Source organism: Papio anubis, chromosome 5 (assembly GCF_008728515.1).
Source record: "Papio anubis isolate 15944 chromosome 5, Panubis1.0, whole genome shotgun sequence".
NCBI classification, from domain to species: Eukaryota; Metazoa; Chordata; class Mammalia; order Primates; family Cercopithecidae; genus Papio; species Papio anubis.
Genome location: NC_044980.1, coordinates 111,816,837 through 111,836,143, shown reverse-complemented (window position 1 = coordinate 111,836,143; position 19,307 = coordinate 111,816,837). Strand labels below are relative to the sequence as shown.

The window sequence follows — 19,307 nt, the reverse complement described above, 5'->3', positions numbered from 1 at the left end:
TCTTCCACTAATGTTCTTTTTCTATTTCAGGACCAACCCAGCATAGCATGTTATTTAGTCACGTTTCTTTAGTCTACTCTACTCTTGACAATTTTGTAGTTACTGTTTTACATAGTCCTATTTCTCATGACTTTGACACTTATGAAGAGTACTAGTCAAGTATTTTGTCCTCAATTTGGGTTTATCTGCTATCTTCTCATGATATTGGGGTTATAGATCTTGATACAGAATACAGAAGTGTCCAGGCTTGGTGGCTCATGCCTCTAATCCCAGCACTTTGGGAGGCCAAGTCAGGCAGATCACTTGAGGTGAGGAGTTCGAAATCAGCCTGGCCAACATAGTGAAACCCTGTCTCCACTAAAAATACAAAAATAAGCTAGGCATGGTGGCAGGTGCCTATAGTCCCAGCTACTTGGGAGGCTGAGACAGGAGAATCACTTGAACCTAGGAGGTCGAGGTTGCAGTGAACCGAGATCATGCCACTGCATTCCAGCCTGGGCGACAGAATGAGATCTGTCTCAAACAAACAAACAAACAAACAAACAAACAAACGTGTGCTTTTCATCATCTCAGGGGCATATGATATCAATATGACTTGTCACTGGTCTTGTTAACCCGAATCACTTGTTTAAGGTGATGTCTGCCATCTTTCTCCACTGTAAAGTTACTGTTTTTCATTTCTGTTCCCTATTTGTTGGAATTAAATCACTAAATTCAGCCCACATTCAAGGTGGAGAGAATTAAGATCTACCTCCTGGAAACAGGAATATCTAAATATATTACTTGAAATTTTTTGTAAAGGAGTATCTACAACAATTCTTTCCTTCTAACGGATTGTTATTGTTTAAACATTTACGTCAATATTGACTCAGGGATATTTGTTTTATTCTTTGGTTTATAATCCAATTCTATCTTTATTTATTTTTTTTTTTTGCTCAACTTGTTTTAGCTTTGGTCACTGGGAGCTCTTTCAGATTGGTTCCTGGATCCTTTTGACATGCCCCACCCCTTGTTCCCTTTCTTTTCTTAAGGACTTTCTTAACTTCTGTCACTACCAGGTTCTCCAGGCTCATCTGGATTTTCCTGCTTTAGCCCTAAAACCACCCATTTCTCCAAGGAGCCTGGGTTCCTTTTATTGATGAATTGTATTTAGAAACCAAGGTATGGGCTCCAGGTGTCTTCCTTGCTATGCAGTGTCACTGCTTCTACATTCTCTCAGTTGACAGCCCTAGGAAATATGTCTGTGTATACTAACCCATGTATACTTACATATATAATATTTCTGTATCTAGCGGCACATATGTTAAAATATTAATATATTAAATAAAATATTTAATTTATCAATTTTAATTAATATTTCCCATATGTTAAGATAAATGAGTTTATACTGGTATCTCAAACTCTAATCCAGCACCACACCGTTCATTCTAGCCTTTCCTCTTTGCTTATGTATAATTTCTTTCTCTGCCATTGAGAAACCTGGTTCCCATTCTCTGTAATTTCTGTGTTCAAACTGAGTATACGTATAAATTAGTCTCAGAATTGTTAATGCCTACCCCCACAAGAAACAAATTTACCTACTAGAGTGCTATGTTTATATATAGTTCTTTGTGTCTTTAGCCTAATAGTATCCAGTTATTTTCCAAAGTAACTTATACCAGCTCCATTCTTCCTCATCGCCTTCAGTGATGTTATTTACATTGCTTTAATCATTAATTATTATTAAAATTATAGTGCTGCATAAAATAATGATATAGTACATGATAAAATGTTTATGAACTATAAGCAGAAAAATAAGAGAAGTAAGTTTTTGTAGTTTTCATTTTTTTTCTGCTGCTTTATCTGTTTAATCTTGGCTAACTTATGGCTAAGGAAATAGTGTGCTAAAGTCTATGGATGAGGAAAAGTACGTATTTTTAATTAATGGAAAGTAATTTCCTAATCCGGCTAGGGAACTTTGTTTTGCTTTATTGTCCTGTACTTAGGAACATCTCATAGTTCTAATGCTGAAAGTTCATTAAAAATGAGCCAAATGTAAATAAATCACAGTAGTTACCATTTCACCAGCCTTTTAACCAACCATTTCAAACTGATTTTTTTTTTCTATTTCATATATTTCTCTTCATGTATAGCAGTCATTTAGAAGGCAAATAAAAGCGTGGATGCAAAATATAAACTCTGATATATCATTAAATATAGCAGCAATGTGGGAAGCAGTTCTATCCTTTCTTTAGCTGTGTAGTACTTTTACTTAAAAAACATGTATTTTATCTGGCTGAAGATAGAACAAGGAAAAAGTAAAGAAAAAAATTATTTTACTATTATACTAAAACATTTTAAAGCAAATCTTGCTGAAGTTGCATTTCAGAATTTACTGACTGGTTGTTAGGAGGCCAGCTTCCTTGTATGTTTCTTACTTTTAATAGTAACTTTTAAAACAGAGATAGGAAACATGTTTGGGGCCATGCATTATTTTATGATTAAAAGCCCTTCTGGAGAGCTGTGCTATTATATGCATTCTTTTCATAATTATCAGTATTTTAGTTCAGAAACTACTTCCCAATTTGATGTATTCTTCATAAATCTTGAGTATTTTTCTGTCAATATAAATGAAATCCTATTCCAGGGTACTTTCTCTGTGTCAAGGAAAACATAGAAAGAATTAAAAGGTAAAACTTCTGCCTTTCCTGTGAAAGGAATGTGACTGGTTGGCTAGTGTGTTTGGTTACCCATGTGTTTATCAGGCAAATTTTATTCAGTATATTTTATGTGCCAGTCCCTTTGTTAGGTGCAAATACAAAGATGGGGGGAAAGGAACATTTCTATTCTGAAGGATCACAGTAGAGTTGAGGGGCACAAATGCACGAATATACTTATAATGCAGTATGCCAAGAACAATGGAAGTAGGTATTTTGGGAGAAGAGAAATATCATGTATCTTGGCAGGGGAAATTATGGAATGTTTCCTAATTGGAGGGGTGTTACCCACTTAAAGAATATGTAAAAGTCATCCAGGGGAAGATGAGCAGAGAAAGAGAAGGACACTTATATAAAGAGGGGAGGGTAGGAGCAAAGTCTCAGAGGAGAGAAAGAGCATCATGTATGTAAGAAACTACAGGCAGGTCAGGGTTCTTGCAAAATAAGGTACAACTAAGGAAATGGCAAAAAAAAGAGGCCAGAGACTAAGATAGGGCCCAGATTGTGGAGGACTTTTTAATGCCATCTTTGGTATTAATGCCTGATGTGCAAGGGAAAGATCCTTGGCTAGACAGACATGGTTTCAACCCTTTTATTAGCTAATGGCTTTGGGCATATTGTGTACTCTGTTTTTGAGCCTTAGTCTCCTAATTTGGAAACAGGAACAATTATATATACTTGGAAACTAATTAAATGAGATAATAGTATTTATAAAACCTTGTTAGGTACTTTGTAAATGTACAGTATCAGGGCTCTGGATCTGCTCCTTCCATGAGAATGCCCAAAATTACCTTTTCCTCTCAAGCTGCATGTCTTCTATGTCCACAAATCCTTTAATACAATGACTCAAAACCTTTTTGACCTGGAAACTTTTTTATTAACTTAAAAGTCATAGGTCTCTTTTCTGTATGAAGTCACACACACATTACTCACCCACAAAAATTAAAGTAACTGTATTTGTTATTAAGGACTTCTTTATGCAATAGCTATGCAGTTGACTCAAAAGAATGGAAGCGCATTGAAATGTGTATTCCTTCTTATAGGAAAGGACTTCTTGAATAAGATGTTTTCCTCTATGGTTTAATGCCTACTTGGTTTGGTGGATGATGACATGTAATTAATTTAAAGATAGAATGCACAGTGGAAAGGATTCAGAAGAATATAGGCAGCATATAATTTATGCATACTTGATTTATAGTATGCATTCCGTTGTGGAATCTGTGGAACTTCTGCCTTTTCTGGGGACAGCTATTTGTTTTTATAATTTTGAACATTTAGGAAAGTAAAAAGTATAAAGTTAAATAACTTAAAGTAAAAGCTATGAACTGAAAAAGATAATGCAGTGTCCACTTGTGTTATTGAGGTTGCCATTCCCTATATATAACAGAGTATGTGACTAAACGTGGCTTGAAAAAATACGGGCTTTCTCATAAAAAGTCCAGAGGTAGGTAGTTCAGGATTGGCTAAGTCAGCAGTTCAGCAAGATCAGGGCTCTGGATCCGCTTTTCACATGAGAATGTCCAAAGCAAGAAGAATAAGGGATATAGCCTTTTTAACATCTCTCTCTCTTTTTATCAGATAAAACTTTGCCAAAAGTGCCACATCAGACTTCCTGTTATGTCTCATTGACCAAAATTGACTCATATGAAGACCCCTAAACTAATCACTGGGAAAGAATAATGGGATAGTCACAGTTTGCGTGTACTTACAATTCATTCCCCGAGGCTAGCCCCACCTTCTCTGAGTACTTTGTTAACTGAACATCTGAACAAATTGGGGGTTCTGGTGGCAAGGAAGGTGGGGTAAATTATTGTTAGGTAGAAAACCAACACTGTTTTACCAACTAAGAAGTATAATAGTATAAATTGGTATATATGTATAGTATTTTGTGTTTCTTCAAAGTAAATAATATATTAAGTGGATTCCCTGTTTTGAGATGCAAATTTAAGATCTTCACTTTTTAAATTTTTAAATCACACTAAAAGACCTGTATACAAAGACAATAAAGTAACCAAGGCTGCCTTGATACCTTCTCGTTTATATCTGCCCCATTTCTAACATTCTTTTTGCTTTACCCTAGGAATAGATATCTAAAACTCCGTGGATGTAAAAGGATGCCCTTCTTTACTCACTATGCTCCAGACACTCCAACTTTCTAGCTGTTCCTTGCACATGCCGCTCTTGCTTTGCCCAGTAGTCCCCAACCCTTTTGGCACCCAGGGACTGGTTTCCTGGAAGACAGTTTCTCCACGAATGGGGCGATGGTTTTGGGATGAAACTACTTCAGATCATCAGATCATCAGGCATTAGTTAGATCCTCATAAGGAATGTGCAACCTAGATCCCTCTCATGTGCAATTCTTCTACGAGAATCTAGTGCTGTGGCGGATCTGATGGAAGGCAAAGCTTAGGCGGTACTGCCTGCTCACCTATCTGCTGCCACTCACATCCTGCGAGGCCACAGAATGGTACCAGTCCATGGCCTGGGGCCTGGGGCCTGGGGACCTCTGACTTAGCCCCTTTACAGTTGTTACTCGCGCTGCCTGGAACTTGCTTCCCCAGATCCCTGCGGTTTTAGCTCTTTAGCTCTCAGCTCAAATGTTACCTCCCTGGACACAGTCTTTCCCCTGATTACTCATTCTAAATGAGCCTCTCCAGTTACTTTCTATCAGCCCATTTTATTTTCTTTTTGGGACCTACCACTAAGTACTATTATTTTTGTGTGTTTATGTTCATTTTTTGCTCTTTTGGCTATGCTGACCAATGACACAGGGAACTTCTCCCCTGCTGTCTCTGCCTCATCCCAGTCTCTTTTCTAGGTACCAGGCACGTAGTTGGTACTCAGTAAATGTTTATTGAAAGAAAAAATACTGAGAAATAGTGAGTTTGAAATTACTCTTTTTTAAAAAAACTAGTTTAGTGAAAACCTATGTGTTTGGGTTATCAGCCAAACTGAGGGTGAGATTGAGGATCTTATAGGGCAGCTATTGCAGTAGAAGGCTATGCTACCTCTATAAGTAGGACAAATAAAGGTAATACCTTAATACCTTTAAGCAAGGCCAACATTTGCCTCAGGGAAAAATTTTTAAATTTCTGTACCTGCTCTCAGCACTGTTGAAATGGGTAGATGAAGCCCCAAGAGTGAAATTATTTTAGTTTGGAAATCTTTTAAGTGGGCTTTACCAAAAGCTCACTCTAATCATCAAATTCAATCTGATGGTATCATTAGAACATCAAACTTTAGGCTAAGTAACTTCCAGGTGAACCCACCAATAAAAACTGCATTGCACAATGTCTGCTTAAATGATTTAACTCTAATCCAGGTAACCACTGGGAGACATTTAGCAACAACCATCATTTTGTTTTTAGAACCCTTCTATGTGAAGGTATTTCAAACATTAATTAGTAATTAGAGAAAATTGTCCTTTAAAGCCCAGTTCTAGTGTAAAGCAATGAAGTCATGCATACAAATGAATTCTCATCCTGACTTCTATTGAGAAGTGGAGGCAGTTTGCATTTAGCTTACCCCAAAGTGGATGTGGATTTAAAGTCAAAAGACGAGATAAACCAGGAAAACATTTGCGACTTATGTAATGCAATCATTTCTAAAAGTGAAAAGACCATTAATCTTGTAGAAGAATAGGCAGAAGATATTAATAGACAACTTAAAGAAAAAAATAAGTTTAAATGGGCCCTTAGACATATGGCAACAAGGCTCAACCTCTGTCCTAATAAGAATATTGCATATTAAAATTATACTGAGATACCATTTCTGACCTATCAGGTGGTCAAAAATCCTAAACACTATGCTCTGTTATGAACTTGTGGGGAAACTTGTGCTTTCATATATTGTTTTAGGAATGCAAAATGTTACCACTTTATTGAGGGTAACTTGATCATATTTAATGAATATTTATATAAATTTTCCCTTTGACCCAGCAATTCCTAGAAAGATTAACACAAAGCTATTTATTATTTTTCTTAAAATAGCAAATGACTAGAAAAACAACCCAAATATCAAAAAAGTGGACTGCTTGAATAAACTATGGTATAGCTATACAATCAAGTATTCTACCGTTATAAAAAGACATATAAAAGAAATATGGAAAGGAATGATATTTAGATACTTTTAAGAGTAATTTAAATGAAAAGTGCAAGGTACAGAACAATGTTTATAGCATACATTCTGTGTAAGAAAGGAAAGAATGTTAATTTATATGTTATATATTCATTTAAGATTATTAATATATTAAATACAATCCATATTGTAAACATACTATGCTTTTATATATAATATATAATAAGTTATAGCCGCATAACTAATACATATTTATATATATTTTTATTTATTTTTTTGAGACAGAGTCTCTGTAGTAATCCGGCTGGAATAATACAGTGGCATTATCCTGGCTCACTGCAGCCTCAACTTCCTGGGCTCAAGCTATCCTCCCACCTCAGCTCCCCAAGTAGCTGGGACTGCAGGTGCATGCTACCACATATGGCTAATTTTTGTATTTTTTGTAGAGATAGGGATTTATCATGTTGCCCAGGCTGCTTTTGAATTCCTGGGCTCAAGTGATCCTCCTGTCTCAGCCTCCCAAAGTAGTGAGAGTATAAGTGTGAGTCATGGTATCTGGCTTATATTTTCATATACTACTGCCTGTTCTCTACTCCACTCAATACTAGGTGAATCATCAGATTTTCCACTCTAGCTAGTGGGAACAGGCAGGTGACCAGCACTGTGTATCTGCTAGTTACTGTTTCCTTTTCTTTTAGGTGACTTTGGTGTTTAAGATTCCTTAAACACAATATGAAAAGCAGTAACCATAAAGTAAAATATTTATAAATTATGTTTCATTAAAATCAATAACTTGTCATCAAAAGACACTAGAGTAAAAATATAATTCACAGTGAGAAGACATTTGTAATTTTTAAAGACTCCTAAAAATTAAGAAGACAGCCCAATATTTGTAAAATGAGTAAAAGACTTAAAACAGGCATTTCACAAAAAAAGGTCTATGGCCAGTGAGCATAAGACAAGATTCTCAATAGCATTTGTCATTAGGAAACTGCAAAAAAAACCCAAAAACCCAACATATGGCCAAAGTAAAACTTTTCATTTTGTAAAATATATCAAGCCTGACACATATTAAGACTTATACACTCTATATTATATATGTATACATATGTACACATAGAGGTTATACTTCATTAAAAAAACCACAAAAGCTTAACATACACATATACACACCTCCACACACATGACTAGGAAAGTTCACTCATCTAGTTAGTGGCAGAGTAGAGACTGCTATTAAGATCTCTTACAGTTTTCAAACTTTTTTTTAAATGGAAGTACATGTGTGCATCTACATTTCTTCATTTATAACATGAACAATAAAAATCTAAGCTGCTGGGTGCGGTGGCTCACGCCTGTAATCCCAGCACTTTGGGAGGCCGAGGTGGGCGGATCACCTGAGGTCAGGCGTTCAAGACCTGGCCAACATGGTGAAACCCCATCTCTACTAAAAATGCAAAAAAAAAATTAGCTGGGCGTGGTGGTGGGTGCCTGTAATCCCAGCTACTTGGGAGGCTGAGGCAGGAGAATTGCTTAAACCCAGCAGGCAGAGGTTGCAGTGAGCCAAGATCTTGCCATTGTACTCCAGCCTGGGCAGCAAGAGCAAAACCTCGTCTCAAAATAATAATAAATAATAATAATAATAATAATCATCATCATCATCATCATCATCAAAGCCTCATTGGAGTGAAGGTAAAGGATATAAAATAGCTTTATAAACTGATGAATAATGTAGTAAAGAAAAATACAAAATATCCGCAATGAGAAACCATTTTATACCTACTAGATTGGCAAACATTTTTAAAAGTCTGATAATACTAAATGTAGGAGATGACATGGAACAGATGGAACTCTTATTCGGAACTGAAGGGTGTGTATAACTACTTTAGAACACAGTTTGTCATTGTTTCATGATATTGCAAATGTGCTTACTCTAGTACTTAAATCAGTTTTACTCCTACGTGTGTACTCTAGTGACACTCCTGTAGTTCTAGACTAAGATGGGTTAATTTTTATTACTTTGTTTATAATAGCAAATAACTTTAAATATCCCAAATATTTCAATGAATACATAAATTGTGGCAAATTCACAGAGAGGGATTCATAAGATAGAAATAAACTGAATATACCGCAGCTATAGGAATAATATGGATGAATACCTGAGATAACAGTGTTAAAAAGACAAGTCATAGAAGAATACATAACCTTTTTATAAAGTTCAAAAATAGGCAAAATCGAACAGTGTCTTATTTAGGATACCAAAAAGTAAGAGAATTATTAAAAATTTAGAGTAGTGGCTATTTCAGAAAAGGTGGGGTTTATTAGGAGAACTTTTACTGTTTTATTATGGACATTCATAAGTGAACTTGGATGGATCTTGATTCTCTTTCTCTGGAGTATACTGGGAGGAGCATACTGACAGTGTCAGTTATTTTGGACATATTCCATTTCTTAAATGGTTATTAGAGGATTCAAGGATGTCAGTTTTAATCTTATACTTCATAGCTCAATTATTACCTATTCTATTTTATAACTATTAACAATTTTATAATCATATTTTGAAAATTAAGGTGTTGGAAAAGTAAATACCTTGAAGTAAATAGTCATTTTCTCTGGCTGGTGACACTACAGGGCACTTGACGTTTTATATTATGCATTTCTAAATCTTGTGGGTCTTTAATAATTAAAATGCATTTTTTATATTTAGAAAAGATAATTATAGAAAGTAAAATAACAAATGCAAAATTTTTACAGTATGTTTCTAACAAGAGTGGTAACCTTGAGTTATATGCTATCCTATTAAACTGTCATATCAGTCTTAATACTAAAGATATTCTTGCCAATCACCAGGCCCAATATTTACTCCCATTGCAGACTTTCAGATGAACATCTTTATCTTTTATCAGTATTTTAATAAGTCTAAATTTAGGTTAGTGTTTTCTTTATTGGTATAATATACTTATGTATCTATTTATATGCAGTATTAAACAATTGCCTGCATTCAACAGGAATGGGCTAAATAAAGAAAAACAACAAATAAAAATTTAAAAAGTCCCATATCACTTGCTTTAAGTAAAAGTTAATTTTAAAGGCTGTGTGATAAATATCCCTTGCCTGCAAGACACTGCCTGTGCAAGACACTTTTTTATTTAGAATTTCTTTTAGAACCTATAACTAAGTGTAAATATGTAATTATAAGAGGTTGAACTTAGTGTAAATATGTAATTAAAACTTTTTACCACAACTACTTATAATTTCATATTTATACTTAGTTATAGGTCTGAAAATGATTATTATAATATTTTTTAAGACAGAGTTTTGCTCTGTCATCTAGGCTGGAGTGCGGTGGTGCAGTCATGGCTCACTGGAGCCTCAACCTCCCAGGCGCAGGTGATCCTCTTGCCGCAGACTCCTGAGTAACTGGGACTACAGGCGCATGCCACCACGCCTGGCTAACCATGGTTAACACCTGGGCACTGGCTTGTTGCCCAGGCTAGTCTCAAACTCTTCCCACCTTGGCCTCCTGTTGTTGAGATTACAGGTGTGAGCCACTGTGCCCAGTCAACATTTTAATTTTAAAGGAACAAAAATATAAATTATATGGTTTTAAATCCATATTTCTATGATTAATTTAAAATCTTTAAAAAAGTGTAACTTTATATAGAATGTGAAATATTTTAGAAACATATGAATGATGTAATTGATAATGAAACACTAGTTTCCCATAGTATCAAGTTTATACCTATTTCTTGAGTTGACTACCTTGAAGAATATGGTGTATCTCCATTTTTATGGGAGAATAAATAAATCTCCATTTTGATTTTTTTTGTGTGTTTGCTTTTGTGTTTATGTGATTAGACAAATATAATGGTTGTAGAAAAGGTCTTTTTAACATCTACTTTTCTTATATGACTATATAATTTAAAAAATTGCATATTCTCTTTAGAATATTTTCTAAATGAGTGCTCTAGAAATGTCACCTTAAGGCATAATGTGTGGAAAACATAATGTATTTATATTCTTGATGTAGATTTCAATAACATGCTAAGTTTTGCTCTGGTTAAATTTTTCCTGTATCCTCAGAGAAATTAATGACAATATTTTGACATAAGGTTTTCAGATTTTGCATTATTAAAATTAGAGTTGCATAGAATAAAAGAAAGCAATCCTTTTACTAGTCCTAGGAAAGGATTAGATAAGCATGGCATGTTTTATAAATTAAACACAGTTCTTATTTGGATCAAAAGTCTAAGCAGTTTTTATAGATTTCTCAGGTTAAATGGAAATGTATTCCACTTTTCATAATGTGAAAAAATGTCTAAATTTGTAATTGTAATATTTGTATGCTGTGAGCTACCTCCACTTTATAAACTTACCAGAGTTCCTCCAGAGATACAAATTATGACTAATAATACTTGTTAACCAATTTAAAATTTTCCAACTAAAAGTTAATAATTGATTAAAGTAGTTGTTTATCAACTTTCTAAGCTGGAATTCAGACACAAATCCTTAACCTTTTTAAATACTCCCTTTCTCCACTCCTTATCCCCACATCTTCTTCCCCAGTAAAGTCACAAAACCCCCTAAATTTAAGTATTAAAATTTTTTAACTTTGTAGATTCAGAGGGTACATGTGCAGGTTTTTTACAAGGATATATTGCCTGACATTTAGGTTTGGGGTGTGACCTACGTAGTGAGCATAGTACCCAATACATAGTTTTTCAGTCCTTGCCCTCCTCCCTGTTGTGTCTGTGCTTCCTATCTTTATGTCGGTGTGTACACAGTGTTTAGCTCCCACTTATCAGAGAGAATATGCAGTATTTGATTTTCATTTTCTGTGTTAATTTGCTTAGGATAATGGCCTCCAGCTGCATCCATGTTGCTGCAAAGGACATGATTTCATTCTTTTTATGGCTGTGTAGTATTCCATAATGCAAATGTACCACATTTTCTTTATCCAGTCCACCAATATGGGCACCTAGGTTGATTCCATTGTCTTTGCTATTATGAATAGGGCTGCAGTGAACATATGAGTGCATCTATCTTTTTGGTAGAATGATTTCTTTTCCTTTGTGTGTATAGCCAGTAATGGGATTGCTGGGTTGAATGGTGGTTCTATTTTCATTCCTTTGAGAAATCTTTAAACTAATTTCTACAGCGGCTGAACTAATTTACATTCCCACCAACAGTGTATAAGCATCTCCTTTTCTCTTCAGCCCTGCCAACATCTGTTATTTTTTGACTTAAAAAAATAATTTCAACTTGTGTTTTAGGTCGGGGGTACACGTGCAGGTTTGTTACATAGGTATATTGTGTGATGCTGAGGTTTAGGGTATGAATGATACTGTCACCCAGGTAGTGAGCATAATACCTGATAGGTAGTTTTTTAGCACTTGCCCCACTCCCTCTCTCCTCTCTCTAGTAGTCTCCAGTGTCTGTGTTCCTGTGTTTATGCCCGTGTGTGCCCAGTACTTAACTCTCACTTACAGATGAGAACATGTGGTTTGGTTTTCTGTTCCTGCATTAATTCACATAGGATAATGGCCTCCAGCTGCATCCATGTTGCTGCAAAGGCATGATTTCATTTTTTTAATGATGAATGCATAGTGTTCCACGGTGTATATGTACCACGTTTTCTTTACTGAATCCATCATGGTTGATTCCGTGCCTTTGCTGTTGTGAATAGTGCTGCAATCAATCTACGAGTACCTGTGTCATTATGGTAGAACAATTTATATTCCTTTAGATATATATATATATCCAATAATGGAATTTCTGGGTCAATTGATAGTTCAGTTTTAATTTCTTTGAGAAATCACCACAATGCTTTCCACAGTGGCTGAATTAATTTACATTCCCACAAGCAGTGTATAAACCTTCCCTTTTCTCCATAACCTCTTGCCAGCCATCTGCTATTTTTTGACTTTTTAATAATAGCCCTTCTGACTTGTGTGGGATGGTATCTCATTGTGTTGGTTTTTTTCTTTTCTTTTCTTTCTTTTTTTTTTTTTTGAGAGAGGGTCTCTCTGTCGCCCACGCTGGAGTGCAGTGGCACAATCTTGGCTCACTGCAGTCTCTGCCTCTCGGGTTCAAGCAATTCTCCACAGATGTGTACCACCATGCCCAGCTAATTTTTGTATTTTTAGTAGAGATTGGGTTTCACCATGTTGGCCAGGCTGTTCTTGAACTCCCAGCCTCATGTGATCCACCCACCTCAGCCTCTGAAAGTGCTGGGATTATAGACCTGAGCCACTGCACCCAGCCTTGTTGTGGTTTTGATTTGCATTTCTCTAATGATTAATGATACTGAGCATCTTTTCATCGGCTTGTTGGCCACATGTATGTCCTCTTTTGAAAAATGTATTTTCACATCCTTTGACCACATTTTAATGGGGTTCTTTGTTTTTTGCTCGAAATTTGTTTAAGCCCCTTGTAGATTCTGGATATTTGTTGGATGCATAGTTTGCAAATAATTTCACCCATTCTGTAGGTTTTCAGATTGCTGTGTTGATAGTTTCTTTTTCTGTGCAGAAGCTTTTTAGTTTAATTAGATTCCACTTGCCAACTCTTGGGCTTTTGTAGCAGTTGCTTTTGAGGACTTAGTAATAAATTCTTTGCCAAAGTTGATATCCAGAGGGTATTTCCTAGGTTGTCTTCTAGGATTTCTATAGTCCTTGGCCTTACATTTAAGTCTAATCCATTTTGAATTAATTTTTTTTTTTTGAGGTGGCATCTGGCTCTGTCACCCAGTCTGGAGGGCAGTGGTGCCATCTTGACTCACTGCAACCTCTGCCTCCAGAGTTCAAGTGATTCTCCTGCCTCAGACTTCCAAGTAGCTGGGATTATAGGTGCATGCCACCACGCCTGGCAATTTATTTTTCTTTGTATTTTTAGTAGAGACAGGGTTTCACCATATGGGCCAGGCTGGTCTCAAACTCCTGGCCTTAAGAGATCTCCCAGCCTCGGCTTCCTAAAGTGCTGGGATTATAGGTGTGAGCCACCCCACCTGGCCATCTTGAATTAATTTTTGTGTATAGTGATACGTAGAGGTCCAGTTTCATTCTTCTGCATATGGTAAACCAGTTATCCCAGCACCATTTATTGAATAGGGAGTTCTTTCCCCATTTTTTATTTTATTTTATTTTATTTTATTTTTATTATTATACTTTAAGTTCTGGGATACATGTACAGAACTTGCAGGTTTGTTACATAGGTATACACGTGCCATGGTAGTTTGCTCAACCCATCATCTACATTAGGTATTTCTCCTAATGCTATCCCTCTCCTAGCCCCCACACCCCCCAACAGACCCCGGTGTGTGATGTTCCCCTCCCTGTGTTCATGTGTTCTCATTGTACAACTCCCACTTACAACCGAGAACATGCGGTGTTTGGTTTTCTGTTCCCGTGTTAGTTTGCTGAGAATGATGGTTTCCAGCTTCATCCGTGTCCCTGCAAAGGACATGAACTCATCCTTTTTATGGCTGCATAGTATTCCAGAGTGTATATGTGCCACATTTTCTTTATCCAGTCTGTCATTGATAGGCATTTGAGTTGGTTTCAAGTCTTTGCTATTATGAATAATGCTGCAATAAACATATGTGTGCATGCATCTTTATAGTAGAATGATATATAATCCTTTGGGTATATACTCAGTAATGGGATTGCTGGATCAAATGGTGTTTCTGGTTCTAGATCCTTGAGGAATTGCCACACTGTCTTCCACAATGGTTGAACTAATTTACACTCCCACCAACAGTGTAAAAGTGTTCCTATTTCTCCACATCCTCTCCAGTGTATGTTGTTTCCTGACTTTTTAATGATCACCATTCTAATTGGCGTGAGATGGTATCTCATTGTGGTTTTGATTTGTATTTCTCTAATGACCAGTGATGATGAGATTTTTTTCATGTTTGTTGGCCACATAAATGTAGACTTTTGAGAAGTGTCTGTTCATAGCCTTTGCCCACTTTTTGATGGGGTTGTTTGCTTTTTTCTTGTAAATTTGTTTAAGTTCCTTGTAGATTCTGGATATTAGCCCTTTGTCAGATGGATAGATTGCAAAAATTTTCTCCTATTTTTTAGGTTGCCTGTTCACTCTGATGATAGTTTCATTTGCTGTGCAGAAGTTCTTTAGTTTAATTAGATCCCATTTGTCAATTTTGGCTTTTGTTGCCATTGCTTTGGTGTTTTAGTCATAAAGTCTTTGCCCATGCCTATGTCCTAAATGGTATTGCCTGGGTTTTCTTCTAGGGTTTTTCTGGTTTTAGGTTTTATGCTTAAGTCTTTAATCCATTTTGAGTTAATTTTTGTAAGGTGTAAGAAAGGTGTCCAGTTTCAGTTTTCTGCATATGGCTAGCCAGTTTTCCCAACACCATTTATTACATAGGGAATCCTTTCCCCATTGCTTGTTTGTGTCGGGTTTGTCAAAGATCAGATGCTTGTAGATGTGTGGCGTTATTTCTGAGGCCTCTGTTCTGTTTCATTGGTTTATATATCTGTTTTAATACCAGTACCCTGCTGTTTTGGTTATTGTAGCCTTGTAGCCTTTTTGATTTTAGCTGTAGCCTTTTTGATTTTAGCTACTCTATTGAGTGTGAAATGTTACCCTACTGTGGTTTTAATTTACGTTGGATCATGTTGAACACTTTTTTATGTACCTATTTGCCATTCTTATAACTTCTTTTGTGAAGTGTATATTCACTCTTTACTGCAAGGGGATTATTAGTCTTTTTACCCTGGATTTGGAGTAGTTTGTATATATTGTGGATATGTCCTCTTCTGTATAGCTATCTTCTTGCTTCTACTGTTTAACAGTAATAACAAAAGGATGTTATACATAAAAGATATTGATACATTTAATACTTCTAAGCTGCTGGCAGTTTTGGAAGGAAAGTAATTAGTATTTAAAACACAGACTTTATAACTTTAAATTTAAAACAAAAATTACATTCTATTTTGTGTTTGATTTCAGGTGCAGTTAAAAACTAGCATTTCTAGTCAGTATGTAATTCGGATGCAACCGACTAATAGATGCCTTTCTACACTGGAGTGTGCAGCTGTTGCTCTTTCCATCTTGGAGAAAAATAATTACATACAAGAGGTACGTCTTTGGAAGGTTATAGTTTTTGAAAGTGGGAATTTTCTTGGATTTTACGTAGAAGATTTAGACATGCTTGTTAAATTTGTAACTCATGTGACAAGTAGAATCTTCTGTGATAGAAATTTATGTACTTTTATAACCTTCTTTCCCCTCTGGTGTTTTTCTGTGTTAGTTTAGCATTCCAGATTGCATTATTTAAATATTCATACTAAGCTGTGCAAACATAATTTGTAATACGCTAAATTACAGTTAAGTAGCACAACATTAAATAGTTTTTTGGCTAGATTTTTCTTCTAGTGTTTTCTCTTCTCTTTTTGGTATTTTGTGTCCTCTTGTGCTCAGCCTTTTCTTCTTTTTAGTTAAAAGAACATTCTATAGCAACATTTTAATTTTTGCATTGGTGCCGTTATTTGAGGAGGTATACTAACTTTCTGTTTCTCATATTAACCTTGCTTAGAATGTAAAAAAGACATTTTTCTTGAAAAAAAAAAAGCCTAGAAAATATGAAAACATTATAACCTGCAATTATTTTAATTTCTATGAAAGCATGATGATTTCATATAAAATTAATAATCATCAGCAAAGAATAATGTTTCAGTGTGCTTACTAACATCTCAGTCTTTTGGAACATATAAGAAACTTAGCATTTGTAGCAAAAGAAAAAATAGTGAAATAAAACCTAAATTGTTATGGTTTTTTAATTATTGAAAAGTTTTGATAAATACAACTCAATAAGAAAGTCAGTGGATAATAAGCACAAATAAATGGGATTTATAACCCCGCCTTCAAAACACTGCATAAACACATGCATGCACACATGCATGTACACACACACGTGAGGTACTCTTTCTTGCCTTCTTTCTTTCTCATTATCCATTATGGTTACAGTTATGAGTATGCCTTAAACACGAAGGAAATTTCAATAACAGATGAAAGCTCAGTTCAGAGTAAATGTATTAGCTACCAAGATATTAATCCTAAAGAGAACAAAAATATATCAAAAGCAAGGAGCATTAAAGAATATTAGAGGCAGGCATGGCCAGGCGCAGTGGCTCATGCCTGTAATCCCAGCACTTCGGGAGGCTGAGGCAGGTGGATCATGAGGTCAACAGATCGAGACCATCCTGGCTAACATGGTGAAACCCCGTCTCTACTAAAAATACAAAAAATTAGCCAGGCGTGGTGGTGGGTGCCTGAAGTCCCAGCTACTTGGGAGGCTGAGGCAGGAGAATGGCGTGAACCCAGGAGGCGGAGCTTGCAGTGGGCCGAGATTGCACCACTGCACTCCAGCCTGGGCGACAGAGCAAGACTCCGTCTCAAAAAAAAAAGTGTTATAAGCAGGCATTGAATTACTTTTTTCCTCTCCTCTACCTTAAGCTGTGGAAAATGTCAGAGTTGGAGACTTTTTTTTTTTCTTTTGAAAGAAGTAGGTTTTTCGTGTGTGTGTGTGTGTGTGTGTGTGTGTGTGTGTGTGTGTGTTTGAGTAGACTTTGTTTTGGGTCTAGGCAATTTCACTTTCTCTGCCTTTGAAAAAAAATTCATGAAGAACCATAGATTCTTACTTTAAATGAGCAGGGAGTGTTCTCAGACACCTTTCCATCTCCTCTAACCATGTCACCTACTCCCATGTCCCTAGCCATGAACATAGTACTTTATATACCCCATACGTATCTTTCTGTTTATTTACCATCATCTCTGTATATTCTTAAGCAAATATATATACATACACGCTCTTCACAGGTGTCTTTATAATAGAGTTATGTAACCCAGTGCTATTGTTTAAACTTGCTTTCTCTACAGTCTCTGCATTTTCTTTTTTGTTGATGTAAAACTCTAGGATCAGACAACATCAGACCAAACAAGGACCCACTGAAAGTTCAAATTTTGAGGGAAAAATATATTCCTTAGCTATAGATTTAAAGCTTACTTTTCTCTCCTTTTGGGTTCTGGAAAGAATTCTCTATGGACTTATATCTCTTATTCCCACAATTGGAAGTGGATCTTTACTACAATCCTAAATGTAACCTTTAATGTTAGTAATGGTGCTGGTTATGGTAATAGCAGTTGTAGAATAATAGGGTTGCAGTTAAGGAAAGGGTTTGTACTACTACTACTACTACTACTAATTCTCGTAGTGCTCCCTTCTCTCCAGTTTTATAATATTTTGATGTTAATTAATGTACCATCTACTTGTAAAAAAAGATAAATTTAAAAATTAATGTACCATTTTATTAGGAACCCTATTAGCTAAAAATATTTCAGGCTTTACTTTACAAATGTTCTAGACTCTACAAAGTATTAGAATGAATTCTTTCAAAGTTAACTGATAAGGACGTTTTTGAAAAGATGATATAACATTATATATTTAGGACAGCTTTCTTCATGTTGTTTTAGGGCCTCTTCTTCATCAGCATTTTTTCATTCTTTCATTAATTCTGTTGTTTTATATAACCGAAGGCATTTATTGATGACATAAAGCCACAGGCTGACTTGAATCTTGCTAGATTGTGCTTTGTGATGTGATATCTTAAAAAAACAAAACCAAAAAAGGAATCCTTATTGTAACAGCTTGAGACTTGCAAAATACATTCTGAGTGTAATATGTAACAAAAGGCAAAGTTTAAGACAATGGAATGGTGACAGGACCCATTATCTCTTCAGCTTTTGTTATTGTTGTCTGTAGATAAAATTAAACATAAAGTCCCAAAGTAATAGTGAGGTATTGGAACCCTCATTCTGCTTGCTTTGGTTGCCAGGAGTAATTGTACTGCAGTGGCCAGGAGTAGAAAAAGGATGTTTGACGTTCAGACCTGTGATTTGGGAGGTACTGATAACATGGTGGGAGCGTGAACAGAAGAAATACATAATGAAACATCTCAAGTTACTTATTATTACAGATGGCAAAAATTGCCTCCAGCCACAGTTTATAGTAAAAGCTGTTTTCTTAGTGGGGAAATCCCACATCCAGCCTTTTCAAATCTAGTTACAAGAAAAAAATTAGCATCTAGTTACGATAATAAATTAGCATCTTTGTGAAATGCAGTATCAGTCTGCCCTGAACATAGGGGTTTTATTTCCCTCCTGGGGAGGAAAGTGGTGACACATACTTTTTCCCAATAATGTTTTATCAGGGGCATTCTAATAAAACCTTAAGATGGTGGGGGAGAATAGTGCATTTTCTTTTTCTTTTTCCTTTCTTTTTCCTCTTTGCTTCACTTTTCTTTTCTTTTCTTTTTCTTTTCCCACAGAGTCTTGCTCTGTCACCCAGGCTGGAGTGCAGTGGCATGATCTTGATTCACTGCACCTTCTGCCTCCCGGGTTTAAGTGATCTTCCCACCTCAGCCTCCCAAGTAGCTGGGACTACAGGTGCATGCCACCATGCCCAGCTAATTTTTGTATTTTTTGTAGAGATGGGAGAGGCGGGGGGAGTCTCAT

The 19,307-nt window shown here is 35.8% G+C and overlaps 1 protein-coding gene across 4 annotated transcripts in view; it reads left to right on the top strand.

Moving 5' to 3' along the window:
- Nucleotides 1–19,307, top strand: part of DTWD2 (DTW domain containing 2) — a 164,436-nt gene that overhangs the window by 139,778 nt on the left and 5,351 nt on the right. For all 4 annotated transcript variants that reach the window (XM_003900021.5, XM_017959798.3, XM_017959799.3 and 1 more), the window contains one exon: nt 15,744–15,872. In XM_003900021.5, the coding sequence (XP_003900070.3) occupies nt 15,744–15,872 (129 nt within the window). The remainder of the gene's footprint in view (nt 1–15,743; nt 15,873–19,307) is intronic.